The 23,176-nt window shown below is 33.5% G+C and overlaps 1 protein-coding gene across 2 annotated transcripts in view; it reads right to left on the bottom strand.

Annotated features, from left to right (window-relative positions):
- Window positions 1-23,176, bottom strand: part of LOC143223566 (ribosomal protein S6 kinase alpha-2-like) — a 73,377-nt gene that overhangs the window by 27,439 nt on the left and 22,762 nt on the right. For both annotated transcript variants that reach the window (XM_076451673.1, XM_076451674.1), the window contains 6 exons: window positions 21,834-21,915; window positions 16,013-16,093; window positions 13,584-13,663; window positions 6,731-6,837; window positions 5,433-5,610; window positions 2,616-2,686 (listed from right to left, as the gene is read on the bottom strand). In XM_076451673.1, coding sequence (XP_076307788.1) covers window positions 2,616-2,686; window positions 5,433-5,610; window positions 6,731-6,837; window positions 13,584-13,663; window positions 16,013-16,093; window positions 21,834-21,915 — 599 coding nt within the window. The remainder of the gene's footprint in view (window positions 1-2,615; window positions 2,687-5,432; window positions 5,611-6,730; window positions 6,838-13,583; window positions 13,664-16,012; window positions 16,094-21,833; window positions 21,916-23,176) is intronic.

A 23,176-nucleotide genomic window follows, 5' to 3' on the forward strand; every position in this document is an offset into this window, starting at 1 on the left:
AAAATATTTTTTGATTTCTTAATTTAGTCTGTTGATTAAATTCAGACACAATTTAAGTTTAAAGTTAGATTGATATTTTTCTTACAGATACTTAAATAGTAATCATTGTTTGTCATCAAAAACAATTTCATAATACACTAGCAAAAATACCCGGCTTCACTCGAGTTATTAGGTTGATATATTCTGGACGACCATGTCAGTATGTCTATTATGAACCTATTTTAGCACGTGAAAACAGTGAAAAAAGTTTTAACATTTTTCTTTCCCAGAAACATGAAAAAAGAATTAAAGGTTTGATGGCAATGACAATAATTACAGATAATTACAGATGCCACTATACATCTTGTTATCTGACTTATATAAAAGCCAGTGTGTGTCACATGCTTGATTTATCGAAATAAGAGGAGTCATAAAAAATCAAAATGCATTTACCCACATAAAATGGTTCATTTAATGTCTACCCATTACACTGTTAGTGACAGAAGTGCAAGGAGGGCCATGCAATCTTAAAAGTATAGTGAATGTTAATATGGTTTAAATAAATTTAATAAATATAACTAAAAACCAGGTGTAAAATAACAGAGCCCAGAGACAAGTGCATAAAATTTATCATGCAAGTAGAAATATCGATCCAATTTTAAACTGGGAATGTTTTTTGCTGTTTTACAATTAAAAATACTTGATTCAATTTTAAACTGTGAATAATAATTTTTGACTGTTTTCTCTAAGCTAAAATAAGTTCAGAATACACACACTTACATACTCATCCAGAATATATCTACCTAGTAACATCAGCTAAACCAGATACTTTTGCTAGTAATGTAATATTTTCAGAATTAGTATACTTTTATGCTATCATCATATATTAGAAAAATTAAGCTAAATTCAGATATATTAGTAATTTGCTAAGAAAATGTTACAAAATAGCCATCCTATTAGTGACATTATAAAAAGATTGTAACAGACCAGTAAATGTTATTTGTTTTATAAACATCACATTTAAATATGCCCTAACAATCATGAAATTACATGTCTAGAATTGCAAGTCTATGATCTTACAGATGATCTACAAAAAATACAGTTATGTTTGCTATTCAAATACTCCAAATACTTAAAAATAAGATCTGGATTCCTGAATACAGTAATAGTATCACAAACATACTTTCCACAATATAATCACTTACAAGGCTATGAAAAAGTATAGTTTTTTTATGAAAAAGGTTAGCTAGAGAAGGATCTCACTTGGATCCTACAGCTACCTCACTGTTCTGATCATAAAAAAGTACCACTAAACGAAAAATGAGTTCTTAACAGCAAAATCCATTGATTTCAAGAGAAGTGCATTTGCACAACCTCTGAAACCAAAATGAATAACAAACATTTGTTTTCAGTGAAACTTTAAATCTTATCTATAATTTGTTTTCTATACTAACTATAGACACTAGGTAAATTTGGCTGACTTTGTAAACATTATTAAAAACAAGTAAATAAACTTAAACTACCCTTTCTTCCTCGAATGGTTGCAGATTACAACAGAAAATTACAGTTACTTATCCTAACTAGCTTAAGACTTGTAACAGTTTATGTCTGTTTCTGTTTAACTATATTATTTTAATCATAACTAATAATCTAGCACTATGAGCTATAAATCACTCAGCAAATGCACAGTTCAAGTTACCATAGCAAATTATATAATGCCCTCAAGCATACGCCATGGAGATGTTCTTTTTATTGTAATTGTTTTCTATAAATAATATAAATCTAATAAGTTACTAAGAAACAAGAAATATAATACTTGTATTTGGACTCTTTTTCTTTTTACTCTACTTGCAGATGACTCTTATGTCTACCTTTTTACGTAAGGATAGCACAAGTGCCTTAAATAATTTTTATTTCTTTGAAGTATGCACTTAAAAATCTAATACAATAACACAAACACGGAAGACAATGTTGTATAACTATAATAATTTAACTGGCTTTCTAATGAACACAAAAGTACCTTAAAACAATTTACTCAGTTATTCTATCTGAACTAGGACTGATTGGCATTATACATTATTTGGTAAATTAGAACTTTGTCTTTCTATCAGTTATAAATGACATAATATCACATATCACAGAGAATTAGTGGCAATTTGTGAAGAGAGAGCATGTGACAGGTTGGCATGGCAGTGAGTATGACTTTTTAGTTTATACCTCATTAAAAAAAGAATGTTAATGGTTATAATTATCAAACTAAACCTTAGTAATATCTGTAGTAATAATGAGTAGCCTATGTTAAAATCAGGACTCCAGAGGGATAATGAAGAAATACACAAGAGTCAAGTGGAGTGAATAAATGTCACAATACACATACAAAGGATAATATAAAATTCATTTAACTATTTCCTTATAAATCTAAGAAATTACAATTTATGTAATATTAAAATTTGATTGATTAAATATGTTTTGATGTCAAGTTTATTTGCATATATTAACGATAACATAGTTTACTCGACTTTTGATTATAACTCTGAAAAGTTATAAGAATGAACACTTTAACCTACCTGAAACAAGATTGTTCTACTATTAACTAATAGCTGTGTGAGAACACAAGGCCATAAACACACACTCACTTGAGAATCTGCATCATCGTTTCCTTTCTGTTTGCTCCTTGGAATGGTAAGGCTCCTGTCAGCATCTCAAACTGTGTAATAGTTTTATCATTTCTGTACATCATCCTAATTATATAAGTTTGTTAAGCTCTTAATACGACATTTCAGATCACACTGCACAACAATTTTTTTTTTTTAAGTTTTGCTTCCTGAAAAGTTTTTGCTGATTGTGACAGGTACCTGGTGGGTATGCACAAATATAGTTTTGGTTTTGCTTCATCACATAGGAACTCTAAGAAATAGACAGTTAACTGTTTACCAGCAATAACGTATTTAATTGTGTTTATGTTTCTAATACCCTATTAAGTTCAACATAATTAAAAGTGTTTTGCTCCTGATTTTCATTTGTATTAAATGTCCGGTGCATGACGTTGCAGTGTCCAAGAGTAGTCAGCAAGCATTGACAAATTCCAGTTGCCCTGATATCATTTTTCCATTGTAGCAATGATCTGGTGAAACCTTTCACCATGTTCATCACTGACAGCACCGAGATTTGTGGGGAAGAAGTCCAAAGTGAGAGGTGAAAATGAATCTTGAGTGACATGTTGCACTTAATTGTTTTGTATGCTTTGAGAAATTTGTCTACCAGCTGAATGTAATATGGAGCTCTGTAATTGCCAAGAAAATTGTCAACAACGTCTGTGAAGGCTTTCCAGGCAATCTTTTCCAGCCCAACTAACAGATCTTCGAACTGCTTGTCACTCATAACATATTTGATCTGAGGGCCAACAAAAATGCCCTCTTTGATCTTGGCCTCAGTTATTCTTGGGAACATCTGTCTTAAATAACGAAAACCTTCACCTTCTTTGTTCATTGCTTTCACGAAATTCTTCATAAGTCCCAATTTTATGTGAAGAGGAGGCAAAAAAAACTTTGTTGGGTTGACAAGCGGTTCATGTGCCACATTTTTCTGTCCTGGAACTAACTTTTTATGGAGTGGCCAGCTCTGTCTAGAATTATGTGACTCTTTGGCACGACTGTCTCATTCACAAATGAACCAACAGTACTTTGTATAGCCAAGCTGCAATCCCAGTAACAGAGCAATGACTTTCAGATCTCCACAGATATTCCAGTTGTACTTGCTGTACTGGATGTACTTCAGCAATATTTCCATGTTCTCGTAGGTTTCTTTCATGTGTGCTGAGTAGCCAACAGGTATTGAAGGGTGAACATTGTCATTGTGTAACAGAACAGCTTTGAGGCTTAACATTGATGAATCAATAAAGAGAAGCCACTTTTGCAGGTCATGGTCACAATCAAAGCAGAGAACAATCCTTCAATATCAACACAGAAACAGAGACTGCCAACTTGTGCAAAGAATTTGGTTATATCATCTTGGCGGCTTCGAAAAACAGAAATTTTCGTGCCTGGTGACATCAAACACCATTCCTGCAGTCTCAAACCCACCAATTCAGCTTTTGCTTTTAACAGACCCAAATTTCTGACCAGATCGTTTAATTCTGACTGTATTATGAGATATTGATTGCCTGAGGAACACAGTTCAAAATCTGGATCAATGTCACTGCCAGTTCCCTGAAAAACTGTTGTCATGTGGCACAGGTCTCATTGCTGAAGGCAGATTAGGGTATTCAATTGACTTCTTGTTTTTAGCAGAGAAACCAGACACATTAGTCAAACAGAAGTAACAGTCCGTCACATGGTCTTTCTGTTCTCGCCATATCATCAGGACAGCAAACGGCATTGTCTTTCGAATGCCTCTGAGCCAAGCTCTTAGACAGACAGCACATGTCGCACAACAAATGTGAGGTGCCAATTCCTGGTCTTGATCACCAATTTTACAGCCAAAGTACAGATGATATGCTTTTTTCACAAGAGCAGTCATTGAGCGTCTTTGATAAACAAGTGTATCCTCGCCACAAATATAACAGAATGTATCGTGGCTGTTATGACACTGATGAGACATATTGACCGACCCCAATCGTCCTATAACATCTAACTTACTTATTACAGTGCTACTGAGGCAATGCTATATTCTGAAACAATACATACACACAATAAGGTCTATATTAATCCAATGAGCAGCATCTGTGTATGCAAGCCACTTCCACAAAACAGCTTCCAACCTTGCCTGATTTCATGCCTGGACATGTCCAGACTGCACAAAACATTGTTCAGAGGTCTCTTACAAAAACGAAAATTTTTGGACACAAAAATAACAAAAAACATGACAAAACTGAAGACTTTTCGATGAAACAATACGTGATGAGCAAATTTGGATGTGATTTTTGTGATCAGCAGCCAAAAATCTATAAGGAACACCCAGCAGTGTTCAAGAAGCAAAAACTTTGTTGTGTAGTGTCATTATATGGTTTAAAAAAGTTAATTAATCATCTGAACTTTACAATAAATTAAACTTACCTTATGTGCATTATCTAGTGCTTTAATCAAGAGTCTTGTTTTTTATAACAACAAAGTGCAAAGATCAATCAGAAATATTTTATATCTATTACAAAAATTAAATAAAAACCTTATTACCCAAATGCTTTCAAAAGGTTATAGGGTTTTTGCTTCATTTCTATCAAGACTTCTTGAATCTATGCATTTCTCTAACATCATGATATCTTTATATGTGGTGTAATACTAACTTTCTATTCATAGCTACATGTAATTTATTTCACGACTCAATAGCAGCACATAATATTCCAAGGGATACTAAAAACTATGCAAATACATTTTGACTACAAAGTAACATCAATAAAGTGAAAATAAACAAAAAAATACTCCCTTTATTAAAAATAGTCTGATTGATATACTGACCATTAGGACTCCAAATGACCACCAGTCAGCTGCAGTTGTATGACCTTTACGATTTATAACTTCTGGAGCCATATATTCCACTGTTCCACAGAAGGAATAAGCTTTCTGGTCATTTAAGGCTTCCTTACTCAGACCAAAATCTGTCAGACTAATGTGACCATCTGTATCCAGCAGAATACTGAGGAAAAAAAACAAAACAAATTTATTAAACTAAAACTTGCAAAAAGTAATATATATTACTATTTAAAAGTAACATTTATCATATTCAAACTTACAGAAAGTAACATTAATTACCACTTGAATTAAAAAAAACATCAGATTAAACACAGAAAAATAGTGACAATGAATTATAATCGAGTTCAAAGGTTTAGAAATGCAATACATTTAAATTGGACAGATACAATTATAGTGAAAATGAAACTACTTTATAAAAAGATGTTTCACACTTATTATACATACAACAAACATAATCTACATTTTAAATTTCAGCATAAGATACTGCAAATATATTAGACTGCAGTGTATTAATAGCATATAAATTACTCTCTGTTTACACACAGTATTGACCCCTAGTGGCACAGCAACATATCTATGGATTTACCATGCTAAAAACTGGGTTTTAATACCTGTGGTGGGCTAAGCACAGACAGCTCATTGTGTAGCTTTGTGAAGAATTACAAACAAACAAACAAACAAATAATATCTTAAGATCTTTGTATACATAGAACAGATAAAAGAATATGTGGGATTTGGGACCAAAATGTGGGTGAGGGGGTCAAAACAACATCTGACTTAATTATTGTGAATGTTTCATGTGTACTTTATCCCACAGAAAAGTGAAGAACATCTGGCTCACCCCACTTCCTACCAACATCATAATCTGCCTATGGATACAAGTAAATCTGACAAATAGTTACTTATCTGTGTGATAACAAGTCAAACTTATAAAGTAACAGACTAGAGAAAAAGCAGCTAGTCAATACCACCCACACCAACTCTTACACCGATCCTTTTCAAAATTAAGCACAATGCTAAACAATGGTCTATCTATGCTGCTCTCAAAACCCAGTTTTTTAGTGATGTGAATCTGCAGGCTACTACTGTACCAATAAGAGTGCATGCTGCTCCTTTAGCAACAAAAAGAGGGATTGACTGTCACAATGTAATGTACTCTTGTCTAAAGAGGCAAGCTTATTCAGTGAAGGTTTTCAATTCCCCAACCTGCATATTGCAAGTAAAGTGGCCTTACTTCCAGGCCATGTCAAACTGAAACTGACAAGAAATGAAAGACATCTTACTTCTCTGGCTTGAGGTCTCTGTATATTATTCCAATATTGTGAAGGTGATCTAAAGCTAAGGCCAATTCTGCTAGATAAAATTTCACATCTTCTTCAGTAAACATTACCTGAAAGATATATATATATATATATAATTATTGTGTATAACATGTATAACTGTATAATGAAAAACTGTACCATCAACAAACAACCACTAATCACATTTTGTGATTTTCAGTAAAATAAATATTTTTACACATTATAAACCATACTGCTTTTAAATAATAAAATACATATATAGAAAATAAACATACTTAGGAACAAACAATACAATGATAAATTACCATAAATCCTTGTTTTAATCTTGTGAGACCAACAAATTGTGCTTATTTTTTCTTGAATCTGTTAACTTTGTGTTGAGATCAATATTGTCTTTTGTTTGACATTAAAGAATCATAGGATCTAATCTATAAAAACAATATGAAAATTTTACAATCTTATTATATGTTTTTATACTAACCTAATACAGAAAAATCAATTTGTTGTCAAGGGATATTAACATTTTTTGTTAGTGTAAAATAAAATTCAAATAAGTTACTCTTTACTATTACCTTGCAGCACCATTAAAAAGATTTTAGTGCATACCACATGCCTAGAATAAAGCTCCAGACCCTGAATTACTTAAAACGTGTTGTTCCAGACTATAACGTAATCACCATTAGACTATAGCTCTTCACCACTAGGAGGGCAACACATTCTCCAAGTGCAGTAATCATTAGGAACACACACATTTAAATATTCTGCTTCTTAACAAAGCAAAATAAATACACCAGAAATGGGAAGGAAATGGGGAGGTTAAAATCCCAAACTGAGGGGCTGGTGAAGCATAAAAAATTACAAAGATGAAATTCTTTCTGAAAACAGCATAAGAAAGAGAAATTCCATGGAGCATGTCACCCACCGGGGTAGCTTAGTGAGACATCACCCATTAAGATGGACAAACTGGGAAGTGTGGAAAAATATCCAGGGCATTGAATTTGGTTATCCATAACCCAGGAGGAGGCACTCACCTAAGACTGAGAAAACAAACCACGATGAACTAAGTGATGACAAGACGTTGGTTCAACAAGACTGAGCTAAGACAAGAAGCCAATCACTAATCATTGTGGAAACAACAACAAAAATATGGATGTAAAAAACTACAAGAGAGGATGAAAACCTGTAAAGAAGGCAAGACACAGCTTCTTTTAAATTTTGAAAGCATACAAAATATAAGGGGGTTGTGGTTGAAAGACTGAAAAAACAGAATGTTGAATGCAAAAATACAGGAAAGTCTGTTGGAAAATGACATGACCCAAAGATTGTCTGGAAATGAAATCTACTAAGTTCTTACCATCCTGTAGCCAAGGGATGGGTCTAAATCGAGTCAACTTTGCAATTCACGACGACCAGCCCTCCAAGAGGAGGGAATTTGAGACGGAGCAAGAGTACAAGGAACAGAAAAAGATGAAACCCAATGAGACTACTGAAAGTGAAAAACTTATTGGAACATTCTGGACCAAGAATATCAGAAAATTAAAATAATGAGAGAAGGCTGCTGAGAAACAGCCTCAGCTTCAGTTTCCAATGTAATAAAATCTTATCTTGAAGGAAAGGTGAAAAACAGTAGTTACTGAGATAATACTGAGGGAAGTGAACCCTAAAGTAAGACAGACTGACTAGGCAAGTAAAATAGAACACAACAGAATAAAAACCCAAGAGCAAGGTGGAATACACATATGTGCAAATTTCCCCAGTAAAGCTGACAGAGTTATAATATAAGCCTAAGAAAAAAAATTAAAGCAGGAACAGATAAAGAAGTAAGGGATTAAAACATGTAGGTGGAAAATAAAATAAAAGAAAAAATAGAAAAGAGTAAATCCCTAAGCTGAAAGAAAACCCACAAGTGATGCACTCATGCAACAAGATAGTAAGAGATTCAACAAAAACAAATGAGGAAAGAAAGAACAGCAGACACATACCTATGCAATCCAAGCTGTCAAGGATGATTAGTTTGGTTTGTTTTGAATTTTGTGCAAAGCTACACGAGAGCTATCTGCACTAGCTGATAGTTAATTTTGCAGTGTAAGACTAGAGGGAAGGCAGCTAATCATCACCACCCACTGCTAACCCTTGGGTTACTCTTTTACCAGTGAATAATGGGATTGACCATCACATTATAATGTTCCTATGGTTGAAAGAGTGAGCACATTTGGTGTGACAAGGATTTAAAATTACAACCCTCGGATTATGAGTCAAGTGCCTTAACCACTTGCCCACGCCAGGCCTTTTAAAGATGAAGGTAGGATTTACTAGATGCAAAAGCAAATGTGGAGATGTTAATGATAAAATTTCTTGAAAGGGTGGGACAGACTCAGTGAAGTAACAAAAGTAGAAGCTCAGGAACTATATGTATATATATTTATACACCAAATAAAAATGGAACCAACATGTGGTACACAATGGAGGCAACATCATTGACCATCAGAGTCTCAAGTCACTATTCCAATATTAAATAACTCCTGTCAAGAAGTGTCAGAACATTAAGAGATATCAGATATGGAGGAATACAAATGTGTAATCCAAATGATCCACAAAACCAACTTAGTAATATACATTATCCTAGTATGTAAACAGTGCATCGACTGAGGTTGTTGGCTTAATGGTTATACTTAAAGAGACCTTAAGGAAATCAGTACAATAGATTAAAACAATGCGAACTAGTAGTGTCAGAAAATCTTAACACAGAAATTAGGACAAATATCTCAAAATTACTGATATGATCAAAAGAAAAAAAACACAAATCGATGGTAATTTGGTATCTTCCTTTCTTTCTTTCTCAATTATTGAGAAAGCTGAAAAAAGAAAGGTCACAGTGCAAATGATAACAACAAATTAAAGTAATAAACAAAAAGAGTCTTTAGTTCTTCAGAAAAAAAACACCTCAACAACAAAGTGCAAAGAAAAGAAGTTAACCTTTTTCTTACTTGAAGATGTATTTCCAATAGATATTCACCTCTACACAAAGAATAGCTTGATCCCTTGTGCATCTGCATATGAGACTAACATGCCACTAGCCTTGTGCTAATTTCCACCTAAAAAGCATGTGTTTAACACAAACTGTGCTGTCATGTGAAGACATTTTCATGTGACAACAGTAAGATAATGAAGAAAATAATGGATGGAAGTATACAGAGTTGTTCACGTACCAATATGAAGGATCCTGTCCAAGAGTCAGCAATAAGAATACACAAGAGAGTGAAACAAACAAAAGATTTGATGTAGCATGTCATATATACGTGACTGTTCAGTTTAAGTTTAATATAAGAGTATTATTTAGTTTATATAGCATAAACATTAAAGTAAGTTATTTTTAGAGGCAATAATTATGGCAAGTTTGCTTACATAACTATTTACAAATCAATTTCTTTGTAATTAAACTGTTGTGAACTGATGTTACATTGTCAAAGCTTTTGAATTTTTCTCATTGCTAAAAGTGAATATTCTTACATCATAATGTCTCATAGTTTGTAGAGAGTTCTAAGCTTTAATCAAGCAAACTAAATATACACCCACACATACATACATGAGCAAACAAATCAGTGCAAGTAAATCACGTTTGTGAAAAGAAACAGGAAAAAAAACGATACTGACTGGGTGGTCATGAGTTTAGCCATAAAAGTGTATAGAAGCAACTTTTAAAATTTAATAATTGCAGATTTTATTGCAATAAGAGAGCAGTGAACAATACTTTGTTTTATCAATTGGTTTCTAAATTAACTGAACCAGCCTGCATGGACTTCTCATATAAAATAGAATTATTTAAAGCTCTGGATACAACTATTGTAACCAACACTGCATTCAACATTTGTATATGCATTTGACTTGTCTCCAATACATTTCTTTAAAATAAGTGGTTTCTGTGTTGTCCATTTATCGTTGAAATTCATCACCTACAACTCTCCTGCTGTAAGAAACATGGCCTGATAAAAACCTGACATCATCAATATCCAGGATAGAATACACCAAGTGGACTGGACAAATCTCCCACATAGAAATGAAAATATGACACTTTTGGTGAAAGAGGAATGTGAGAGGTTGGAAGAAAAGAGATTACAGACAGTGCAGATAAAGAGGGAGACTTGATGTCAACTGGCAGAGAAAACCAGTGTTGTGCAACTATGAAATGGACCTAAAAAAGAGGGATTAGTGGCAAAGAAAGGACACAAGTTGGGTTACAAACAGTAGAATAGAAACACATTAAAATCTAAGACCAGTTATGGTTGGCTGCCAGATTTGAAGGATGAGAAAATTGGGACCAGCACAATGGAAGTTTAATGTTGAGAAGGATGACAAACATCAATGAGAAGAATGTCCAACTGAGGACAAATGCAATGAAAAACCTGAACATGGAGAGACCACTCCACCAGTATAATATGATCCAGCCAAGAGAGATTAACTGCCACCAAAGTGTGTGAAAGAATCCACAACATAGACAAATCTCCAGTATTATGATTTCGCATTTTATTTAAAAGTAAAAATAGAAAAACTGATTATACATTAAACCAAGGAAACTGAAATGAAATTTCAATCTTTATGTAACCATCTCAAATCTCTAGTAACTGATTAACATATTCAAAACATATCCACTCTAGACAATGCTGAGGAAAAGAACAATGTTATTTTTAGCACAAGTGCTTAGTGAAGAGTTGCTGCACAAAGAGGCTGTGTTGCCTTTCAGTTGGTGGAGAACAACTGTTAAAGGTCATCATGCAAAAGTGCAGTTCACATTAAACATGTTTTTTAGGTGAAAGTTATCTCAAAGCTAGTGGCATGCAAACCTCATAAGTAGATGCACGAAGAATCAAACAGTTATGCGTGTAAATGTACAGAGTTGTTTTGGAATGTACCTTCATTCAAATGCTAGTGCTCATGAGAATCATTGCACACAGGGGATGTGTCAGCCACATAGTGATGATGATATAAGAGCATGATTAACACAACACAAGCAAACGCATCTAAGAATGACAGCTTAAGTTAAGTTATGGCATGCACAAAAGTTTCACAGCTCTAGTGTGAGGTAATAGCACTTTGTTGTACAGAGAGTTGAGTGGACATTTTTGAAGCTTGTACTATGCTTAAGAAAACTGCATTCCAAAGTATATTTGGAATATTCTGTTACACAAATTGTAAAACAAGTAACAAGGTTTAAAGTTGATTTAAACTATTTAGTGCTGACCCACTGTAATAAAAAATAGTGCAATCTGCCAAGCATCTGATGAAGGGCAAACAAAAAACACAATACACATAAAAAAGTAGTTTGTAAAAATTAAACAGGATCATTTTTGTAACCACTTGTAAGTATTTTATTTTTTATCTGCAAATAGTATTTGTGTTTTCAGATGTTATTGTCATCTTTAATAATATTATTTTCCTCACAATTTGACCAACTGAGAAACATTTAGTATTCAGTAACAATTCCTTCTTCTTCTCAATAAAATTATATAAATTTCTAGATGTTTTTTGTTGTTTTCTTTTACACATTTAACTACAATATAAAAAATTTGCCATTCTTTGTTTTTCTAATATGTACTGGTTGCATGTTAGGCCTCATGATGTGCACATACATTTCTCATAAGATTGATCACCGATATATAAATAAGCAGTAATTTTATTCATACAACATATCACGTGTCCATTATATGTATAAAGTTCTTTTTTATTATGTACAGGAATTTCACATTCACCTGTTAATCTGATATTTCTAGAACTTATTTACCAGTTTAATTTTTCCCATCACTTTGTTTAACTGTGTTATAAAAGTATCCATCACAGATAAACACATTAAATGTTCACAGGCAGAATATTATATGAAATGAGTCCCTAGTAGAAATTATAAATGACAAATTTGGGGTGCTAGGTGTAGCAAACAAATCCTATATGGCACATGACATTTTGCAAATGTTAATCTAACATCACCATGCAACAACAGTTTTCCAGCTTCCATGCACTCAAAGATAAAAATTTAAGAACAAAATTGTTGCTACTCAGTCACAAATACATTATGAATATCTCACCAAAACTGGTTCTGTTTAATACATGTTAGTGTTCACCCAATTTTTGTTATACACACTTATATAAACAGTAATAAAACCAATTAAAACAAGATGTTTAACTAATTTTGTTCATGAAGAATTTTAAAGAATCGTTTGTCGAATTTTGTACAAAATTACACGAGGGATATCTATACCAGCTGTCCTTAATTTTGAAGCGATACACTAGAAAGCAGTAGTCACTACCACCTACTGCAACTCTTTGCCTACTCATCAGATGGCATAGCAGAATTTGACTGTCACATTTACACCAACAGGTTCAAAGTGTGACATACTTTTTAAAATCTTTTTTTTCAGTAACATAACATTAATTAATGGGCCAAACTTGGCCATTGTTTAGAAGGATACTCGATAAATACTTAAATATTAACTGACTAATGAAAGCATAATGACTTTAGTCAATTTTTCATAATGCGTAAATAAACTGAGCTTGTGCATTTCTGTTTAGTGATCTGGCACTATCAACCACACCAACATTTCTGATAGTTGATCCTAGTGGCATTGGAATACATAAACAGTTACTTGTACACTTCTCATGTAAACCCATTTCAAAGTATAAGACTCTCATTTAACTCCATGTTAATCCTGGTAAACAAATTACCAAGAACAATATTATCAAGAATCCTCTTTCAACCAAGCCAATGAATCATAATACCCAAATGTTTCTCTTACCACCTTGTCTAATGCACTGAACCAATAACAGAACTTACACTACAACTCACCTCCTTACTTAATCTGGTGAATAAATCCCCTCCTTTAAGGAAGTCTAAAATTAGGTAAAGTTTTCCTTCTGTTTGGAAAGCTACATTGTGAAAAGGTAGATGAGTTTGATGAAATTCTTTCACTACATGCAATTACTTAACCCTAAATATAACAAAATTCAAAAATTCAGACAAGTTAAGTTTTAATTTACATCTTTTACAGGTTATGGTACAAATACACACATTACCTGATGTGTATGTATATAAATATATGCATGCATTTATTAGCTACCATATAACCATTTATGTAGTGGAAGAAAGTCTGACCCAATGAAAGATGATAGTCCAAACACTATATTAAAAAAAATAATTTATTTTAGCCTCAGCTATGAGAAACTCATTACAAATGTCACAATTAACAATAGTTACTGGTTCTGAAAATTTTTCTTTTACAAAATGCACAAGAAATTTTGTGTCAACCTAGAAAATGTTTATAATGTGCCAAGACAATCAAACTGACTGAGAATTTAATAGAAAGAAATAACATTCAAATATTCAATATGTTTTTACTTTATATACACAAGTTTCATGATTAGAAGGTCCTCATAGAACCAATTTGCTTTTTTGATATATACTCTTCAAAACAAGAAACACAAAAGGGATATTTTTTTATTTTAAAGAGAAATATATGTAATAACGTTACAAGCTCAGAGTATGTGATGTTACACGTGTTAAGGCACTGATTGTCAGACCAAAATGACAATAAAAGTTGTGCACTTTGAAAACGGAGGAAAACATCGGATTTTTGGCCAAAACACATGCGTGTCCAATAAATTTGTTTGAGAGATCTGCATGTTCTGCAAGTGCAACATGTGCAAAATCCCTATAAAAGTGACGGGTTCTCAGTTTCCATAGCTCAGTGTTAAGCCACCGACGCGCAATACAGTTACGCCAAGACTGACTGAAGCACAACGCAACAATGCCATTGGTCGCTTGGAAGCAAGCGAATCTCGATCAGATGTTACCAGAGCTGTGAATGTCCACCCAAGCATCATCACAAGGCTATGGAATCATCACCAACGACATGGATCAACTCGTGACCATCCACAATTTGGCAGACCTCGTGTGACCACACCCGCACAAGATCGCTACATCTGGTTACGTCACCTTCGGGATAGGACCACCACTGTGACGTCTACTGCCTCAACCATACCACGGCTGAGTAGGATTTCTAATCAGACCGTACCCAACCATCTATGAGATGCAGGAATCGGACCTCGACGTCCAGTCAGAGGCGTCATCCTCACCCAGCAACATCGTCAAGCACGGCTGCAGTGGACTCGCGCACGTCGGGTATGGCCTCATCAACGATGGAGGCATGTTTGGTTTAGCAATGAATCACATTTTATGCTTCGTAGGCAGGATGGAAGGACCCGTGTTTACCGTCACCAAGGTAAACATTTTGCAGCAAACTGTGTGCAGGAAGTTGACAGATTTGATGATGGCAGCATCATGATGTGGGCTGCCATCGCCTACAATGCCAGAACAGACCTTTTGCACATTCGAGAGAATATCATGGCTCAACGATACGTCGACGAGATTCTTAGGCCCCATGTGCAACCCATCATGGTGAACGTCAACGACATTTTCCAACATGACAACGCCCGTCCTCACACAGCCTGATTCACCACTGTCTTCTTGAGACACCACAACATCAACGTTCTTCCCTGGCCCTCCAGATCACCAGATTTAAACCCCATCAAACATCTTTGGGACGAGTTGGACCAACGTCTGCGATGACGACAACCTCAACTGCAGACTCTACCTCAGCTTGCAGCAGCTTTGCAGGCTGAGTGGACAGCCATTCCACAGGATGTGATTCGTCATCTCATCGCTTCCATGGGCAGGAGATGCCAAGCAGTTATTGATGTTCACGGGGGGCATACTCGTTATTGACGTTGAGTGACGTTAAACTTCAACTAGTGAGCGTGGACTCTGCCTTTGCAGACTTTGGATGTTCAGCAGTGAATTTGCAAAGTTTCACACATGTCATACAGAACTACCCGGAATAAACTTGTTAACAATTTGTCTCAAATTTTGCCTTTTGCGTTTCTTTTTTTGAAGAGTATATATGTAATAATCTCCAGTCAAAAAACAGAAAACTTTAACAACAAATAAAAGTAATATATTTTCTCACTTGTGTTTTTAAACACGTACATATCATAAAATAAATGAAAAGTTAGTTTTTTCAAAACATAAAAAACCTGGGTCACTATTTTTGCATTGTGCTAGATCCAGATGGAATTGCAAGTTAAAATATTGGTATTAAAGAATTACTTTTTCCCAAGTTAAAAGGTGTTTTGTATTAACAAATAAGATCAAACAAGATAAGAGAATAAAGTTTTCGAAACATTTTTAAGCAAGAAAAAAAAAGAATCCAAAATTTATACCATAATGAAGTTTAACTATAAACGGATGTCGTACGTCAGCCAGGATGTCTCTCTCCATTTTTGTCCTCATTCGGTCCCTTACTGAAAATATATTAAACATTCAGGTTTTTCCAAAATATACTCAATTAGCAGATTCTTAATTCCTCTCATTTGTACATTTTAAAATCGGCCACTTACACAAATTTTTAGATGTTAAATTCTAACTCACTCTACCTTTCAATATATAGGAACCAGAAAGAGCACAATATAGACTCTAAAGAGAAAAATAGAGTCATTTCAAATTTAATGGATACAATAAGATAATATGGAGTTTATTCTTCTCTTCTGGGTTTAAAGAATGATACTTCTTTTTTTGGAGATGTTATAATTTTCCTATGCTGGAAAAATATTTCTAAAAGGTACTTACCTCCTCTTACATAAATAGCTATTCTTGTTCAGTGCTGCTCTCTATATGCAAAATAATGTTTTGCACAGAAGTCATGGCAGTTATCACATTGTATTTTATAAATGATGTTGGTGTTGTGTTTATCAGTGTAGTGTTTACTTAGTATGGACTTTAGTTTTGTATCTGGTTGTTGAATAAATTTGATGTTTAATGGAATGTTGTGTTCTAAGTTTTTTCCAAACGTTATTTTGTTTTGCTGATATCAGGAATATATGTTATACAGCAGTGTAAAGTTTTGTAGTTTGTTGTTTCTTGTAAATTATTACTGTTTGTTTGTTGTTGACTATGTTGTTGATCTAGGCGTGTGTGTATGTATAAATTTTTCAATGGCTTTTGGAGGAAATTTGTTGATGTTAATGAAATGTTGTTTTATTTTGTTGATTTCACTGTTAACTTTATCAGACGAGCATAGTTTTGTGGCTGTGTTTATTTGGTTTCTTAACATGTTGAGTTTTGTTTCATGTGTTGTATTCCAAGGAATGTATAGTCAAGCATAAGCAATTTTTTTCTGTGTATTTCTGTTTTGAATTGTGTATCAATTCTTGTGATCTTAAGGTTGAGAAATGCTATTTGGTTAGTTTTCTTGTTTTCACAGGTGAACTTATAATTGGGGTCCATGGCATTAATGTGGTTGAAAAAACTAAGTAGATGTTCTACAGATGTGTATCCAGCAATTTTATTGTTAACATATTTGTAACATTATAGTGGTGCGTGTAAGGATGAACTGATCATTTGAAATTCAATTTGTGTCATGAAAATGTTAGCTAGAACTGGTGACATGAGACTGCCCATACTTAAGCCATTTATTTGCAGGTAGTTTTGATCATTGAACATAAAGTTACTTTTGATGGCAATGAATTCTATAACAGTTGCTAACTGGTTGCAGGAAGTGTGTATTAATTGGTTGGGGTCTTGGATATAAAGTTCTGAAGCTATCTTGAAGGTTTAGGTAGTTAGGACTTCTGTGAAGATTACATCAAAACTGGATATTAAGACTTTATGTTCTACATTAACTCCATATACCCATACACATAAAAGGAGGTAAGAATAAATAATATTCTCCTGAATGTAAAGTGGATAGGGCACGACAGACCATACACAACAAGTCAACTACAATCCAAAACTTGGCCTTTGGGTATTGATGTCCATGTGGGCACATGTTGTTGTTTTATAACAATGTGAGAAATTGAATGATTGAACCAATAACCTGACATTCAGCTTCAAAAAGATGTTGGTGTAATATAAACCCCCTCACACAAATATATATAATGACAAGAACAGCCTAAAGTGGAACAATATCCTTGAAATAATAATCATCAATAAATAGCAGAAGGAGAAAAACCTTAGTAATCTGCAGGTATTTCCACCATGACCAACAACAAAGATGGAGTAATAAGAGTAAAAATTAGGGAAGGAATAGAGACATCTGTAATACATGTGTGAGAACTTTCATTAATCAGTTTAACTCAATCTAAAACCCATCCACTGGGAACAAACCAATAACAATAACCAACAAAGTAGAGAAAGCAAGGTGGAGAGTCCAGAGGTATGACAACAGTGCAATGGGTAACCACAAAACACCATTTTGAAAAGTGAACCATCCTAATTTCTTCAATAAAAGTAATGGTAGCAATGGGCAGCCATACTCCTCTGCTTTATCCAAGTGGTCCATGAATAAGTGCAGTCTAGGATGGACAAGCCTATGAAGCACACCCATCACAAAGATCAACATTCAAGCAATTTTGTGGAACATCCATCTCTGCAGTGCACATTGCTTGTCTATGAAATTATTATGGTTAAATATTCATGGCCTTACAGTGTGGCTTTTACTAGTTTAAATATATCTGGACAGGCACCACTCACCTCAGAGCAGGATTTGTAGAGAAAAAAAGAGAGGAAGATGCCCCTGAAAATAAGAGGTATACATACTAAAAAGTAATTTACTCAATAAAAGCTTCATAATAAAGTAAAGGATGGCAATAGGTGGATGACAGTACCCTGACAAGAAAGAAACAGCTACTCAGAGTAATGAATGGGAGATAAATATATGAGTGGTAGTCCCATTCTTAACAGATGAGTATCTCCAATGGATGACAGTTTAAATATGCAGGGAGAAGATGCATTATCTGAGTGAAGACATGAGGAATTGATGACAAGAAGGATACATAGAATAAAAGGCCAATTGAATCACAATCTAAACCCAATACGTCAGGGAGAAATGGAAAATAAATCACAGATAAAACAGTACACTAAGGGAAGGAAATCATGAAAGATAGATTCACTGGAAAAACCATAAAAACAATGAAACAATTCAAAGCATGTAGTGGACCAACAAAGTTATATGGAACCAATCAAGAATAAATATGGAAGATGGTAAGAAACAGAAAAGTTGAAACTAATATTCCATGGGACTCATGAAAGGGAAGTAAATAAAAATGATCCAGAACAAAAGAAACAATTGAGTCAAAATGGCAGAGAAACCCAGATTTGTGCTGGCCAGTAAATCCATTTGAAATACCTGAGCTGGAGTAACATGGATGAATGAATATTTTGGGAAAAAGTGATGGAAGGTTAAATATAACATGAGAAACTGAATATAATCCTGACTAAACATATCAACAGCAAGGGCAAGGAACTATAAGCCAGAAACAAAAGAGGGAACTACTTGAAATTTGATAAAATATCAAAAATTTCATATGGAGGAGTACCCCACAGGAGGTATAGACATCAAAAAATTGTTGAATCAAGAAGTTGGCTCCTAGGGAAAAAATGTGAGAGGGGTGAAAAGGCAATGAGCAACAAGGACAAAACCAAGAATACAACCCTCCAAGAGATGCACATGAATTGTGTGGGTTTAAAAAAATAAATTCACTATCTACCACAAAAGGAACAAGAAAGGTCAAGCCCTTGGCAAGTGGATGTTACACAAGCCACCACCGTCGAAATGAAACATGATTAGTCAAATCTGGACAAAATGAAAAGAGCAAATGAAAGCACATTGGACTTAATAAGAAAACAAGGTGTGGAGGGAATAAGACCACTTCCCTGAAGACCATAGCCTGAAGCCTCCTACTGACTGACCACATCCTCAACATATGAAGATGTGCATCAGGGAAGAGAAACAACCTAGAAGTGAGGAAGGAAGCAGGAAACCCAACCAACATCTTAGGGCACATGAAAATCTATTAACTCATATAGAAGGAGAGAGAAAAAAGAAAAATATGAAGAAAATCAATGGATAGTCCAAATAGAGGAGTGTGTAAAAATACCCATCTCAAAGAGATGAGAATGTGAGATATGGAAAAAGTACATGAGTTTGGGAAGACTACACTCTTTCAGAAGTAGCCTAATCAAATAGTGCAGGACAAAGGATATTACTACACTCTAAAATAAAAATCTTAACCTGACAATAAGTATAATAACAAAAATGAAATAAACAAGTTTATAAAATGAAATTAGTGTGTATAAAAATAACCTATGTTTAAGACATGTGTATGGAAGAAAAACAATATAGTTAAATGAATGATTGATACCTCAAGTCAGACAAATTACAAGTAATTCTAAAATATCACAAAAAACCCAATATCAGTGGTTTACAAGAAATGATACAACTAACTTAGCCTAACTGCTAAACCAAACTGGACTATGAGTATCAAATAAAACTAATGAAACCTATATTATAAAACTAAAATAACTACAATTAATGTTATTATTAAAAGTATTCAAAAACCATAACAATATAATGTCTAATATTTGCAAAGTTGGCAAACTTTATATCAAAATATTTTAAGCCTCAAACTCAAAACAAAACCAATGAATATCACTTCCTTGAAGCTAGTGTAAATGTGCAACTAGCCTATATAACCTCCAAAGTGGTAGCATAAAATTCCTAATGCAAAATGAACTAAATACATTTGTGTTGCCAGAAACAAAAAAAAAGTTTTTTTGTTTTTTGTAAATGAAGTAATATGTTCTGTAATCAGTTAGAAATCATGCTATAATAGAAATCTTGCTTATATGATACTGGAAAACTTTTTTATTATGCAATGTGTAATCCTCAAATATGTGAAATTCTTATCCTGTGTGCATGTAGATTTGCAATAGGGGTCACAATTTTCCTGTTTTGCCTCTGTTCCCTGACACAGTTAATTTTATTTCTCTCCATTCTCAGGAGGCAGATATGATGTCATATGATGTTATATAATATGCAGATTTAATGCACTGGTACTATCTATATAAATAAAATAGCACTGTCTATCCATGTAAATACATCACAGGGTGTGGATGGATCTTCACCATTTTTTTTTTAATTTTGTGCAAAGCTACTCAAGGGCTATCTACACTAGCTGTCCCTAATATAGCAGTATAAGACTAGAGGGAAGGCAGCTAGTCATCACCACCCACCACCAACTCTTGAGCTACTCTTTTATCAATGAATAGTGGGATTGACCATCACATTATAACACCCCCACAGCTGAAAGGGCGAGCATGTTTGGTATAAGCAGGATTCGAACCCACGACCCTCAGATTACGAGTCGAACTACTTAACCAAGCTGACCATGCCAGGCCACTAAAATTGGTATGGAGGTTCACTTCGTCCATGGGGAAATACAACTTTTCAATTTTGCATTTTGCAGCTTTTATGAGTGTTTTTGGAGGGTTTTTTTTTACCACTACTTCACCACTGTTGATGGATCTTCATGAAATTTGGCACAAAGGTTTGTTGGGTCCATGCAAATTTACGGTTTCACATTTTGTGTGTCAATGTTTTTATGAACGTTTTGGTTTGTATTTTTTTAATTATATATAAAAGACACAACTTATCATGCTCTAAGACAACCTTTTATTAATCTTGAATTTACACAACTTCCTTACAGGGTATGGGTATTCCAGCTAGTATAAATAATTTCACTTTGGAATAATATAACACACTACAAATATCTCTACTTTATCATAAAGAGTAAAATTGTTGAGAGAAATTAATAAAAAGATATGGAAAAATTAAAATCAAACACTAAAAGAGAGCACAAACTAAATGTTAGAACATAAACACTGCCAAACAAGAAGTGACAGTTCAGGAGAATTGAAGTCACACGCATCAACAGAATGTATCATACTCTTATTGGTGGAAGGTTGTCGTGTGCTGATTTGCATGAAAGATGTATTGGAATCAGTGAATTCCAGATGGGTGAAATTCAAGGCCTGTGGCATTTACAAATATTTTTGTGTATATAGAGGGCAGCACTGAGCAAGAATAGCTATTTATGTGAGGGGATGTATTATACCATATCAAAAATAGGAGAGTTAGTTTGTAATTTTTAATGTTATGAAAAGTCAGTTATTGTTTGTCAAGGTAGGGGTTAAATTAACTCTTACCTTTTAGAGTTGCCTTCTTCAGAACTTTCATAGCATACAATATTCCAGCATCTGGACCAATAATTTTCTTAACTAAAAAAACCTAAATTAAAAAGAAATATCAATTTTAGTAAATAGTACAGGTATATTTAAATATTTCCTTCTAAAGAGTCTAAAAAGATTTTAATTTTACTGAATAATCAAAAAGGAAACATATACATTAACTAGGATATTCATATTTTGAAAAATCATACTACATGCATCATGAAAACAATGTATTTATTTAGAGGCAAAGGCTGACAACAGTACTATAGGTATTCTCAGAACATATTTAGGGGATTCAAAACATTGATGGTTTCATGGGAAAAAACTGCAAATAAAAAACAAAAACACAATATCATTTAAAGGGAAATATTCCCATGTCTCTGATCATCACATAGATCAATTGGAATATGAATGACAATCTGCAGATTTACTGGTAATTTCCTTACCACATATTATTGATCAATCTACTTTTTTTTTATAATTAATTTACTACTTGCTTTAGTTCTGTCTTAAATATTAACCTTTGTAATTTATCACTTATGAGGACCAGTTGACATTGTACAGCTTTCTGTAAAAATCTAATACTAGTCTTTTCAACTTTCAGTTTTACATTATAACTTATAAAACTAATAGAGAGGAAACTATGGGTTCTACATGTGAATTATAAAACTGATAACAAGCAAGCCTTGGGTTCCACATGTGACTTATAAAACTGATAACAAGCAAGTCTTGGGTTCCACACGTGACTTATAAAACTGATAACAAATAAACCTTGCATTCCACATGTGACTTATAAAACTGATACAAGCAAACCTTGGGTTCTACACGTGACTTATAAAACTAATAAGAAGCAAGCCTTTAGTTCTACATGTAAATCTTATTGTGAAGCTTCATATTTAAATAATGTTCTATAGTGAAAATTAGATATGTAATCAAAAACTAAGATAATTATACTTTTCCACTTTAAATATATAAAGTTTTGCCACATTAAATACACTATTGACTTTCAACTGATGAAAGACAATACATTTCAGGTTGTTATGTCATACATAAGAAAAATGTTAATTACTTATAAAAAAAAAAAAAATGTTTACTTTTAACTGAATGATTAATAGTAGAATATTATTTCTTATTGCTAAAAATCCATGCACTGATAACTAATGTAGAAAAATAAAGGAAGTGTTCCTTGAATACAATGTAATACTTTATTTATTTGCTATAGGAAAAGGACAAGTCCTAGTTCTTAAAACTATGCCAGAAAATTAAAAATACTGATGTATGAGAATCACTATTAGGTAATTGAAATATTTGATAATCTA

The sequence above is a fragment of the Tachypleus tridentatus genome, chromosome 8, assembly GCF_004210375.1.
Source record: "Tachypleus tridentatus isolate NWPU-2018 chromosome 8, ASM421037v1, whole genome shotgun sequence".
In the NCBI taxonomy this organism is placed as follows: Eukaryota; Metazoa; Arthropoda; class Merostomata; order Xiphosura; family Limulidae; genus Tachypleus; species Tachypleus tridentatus.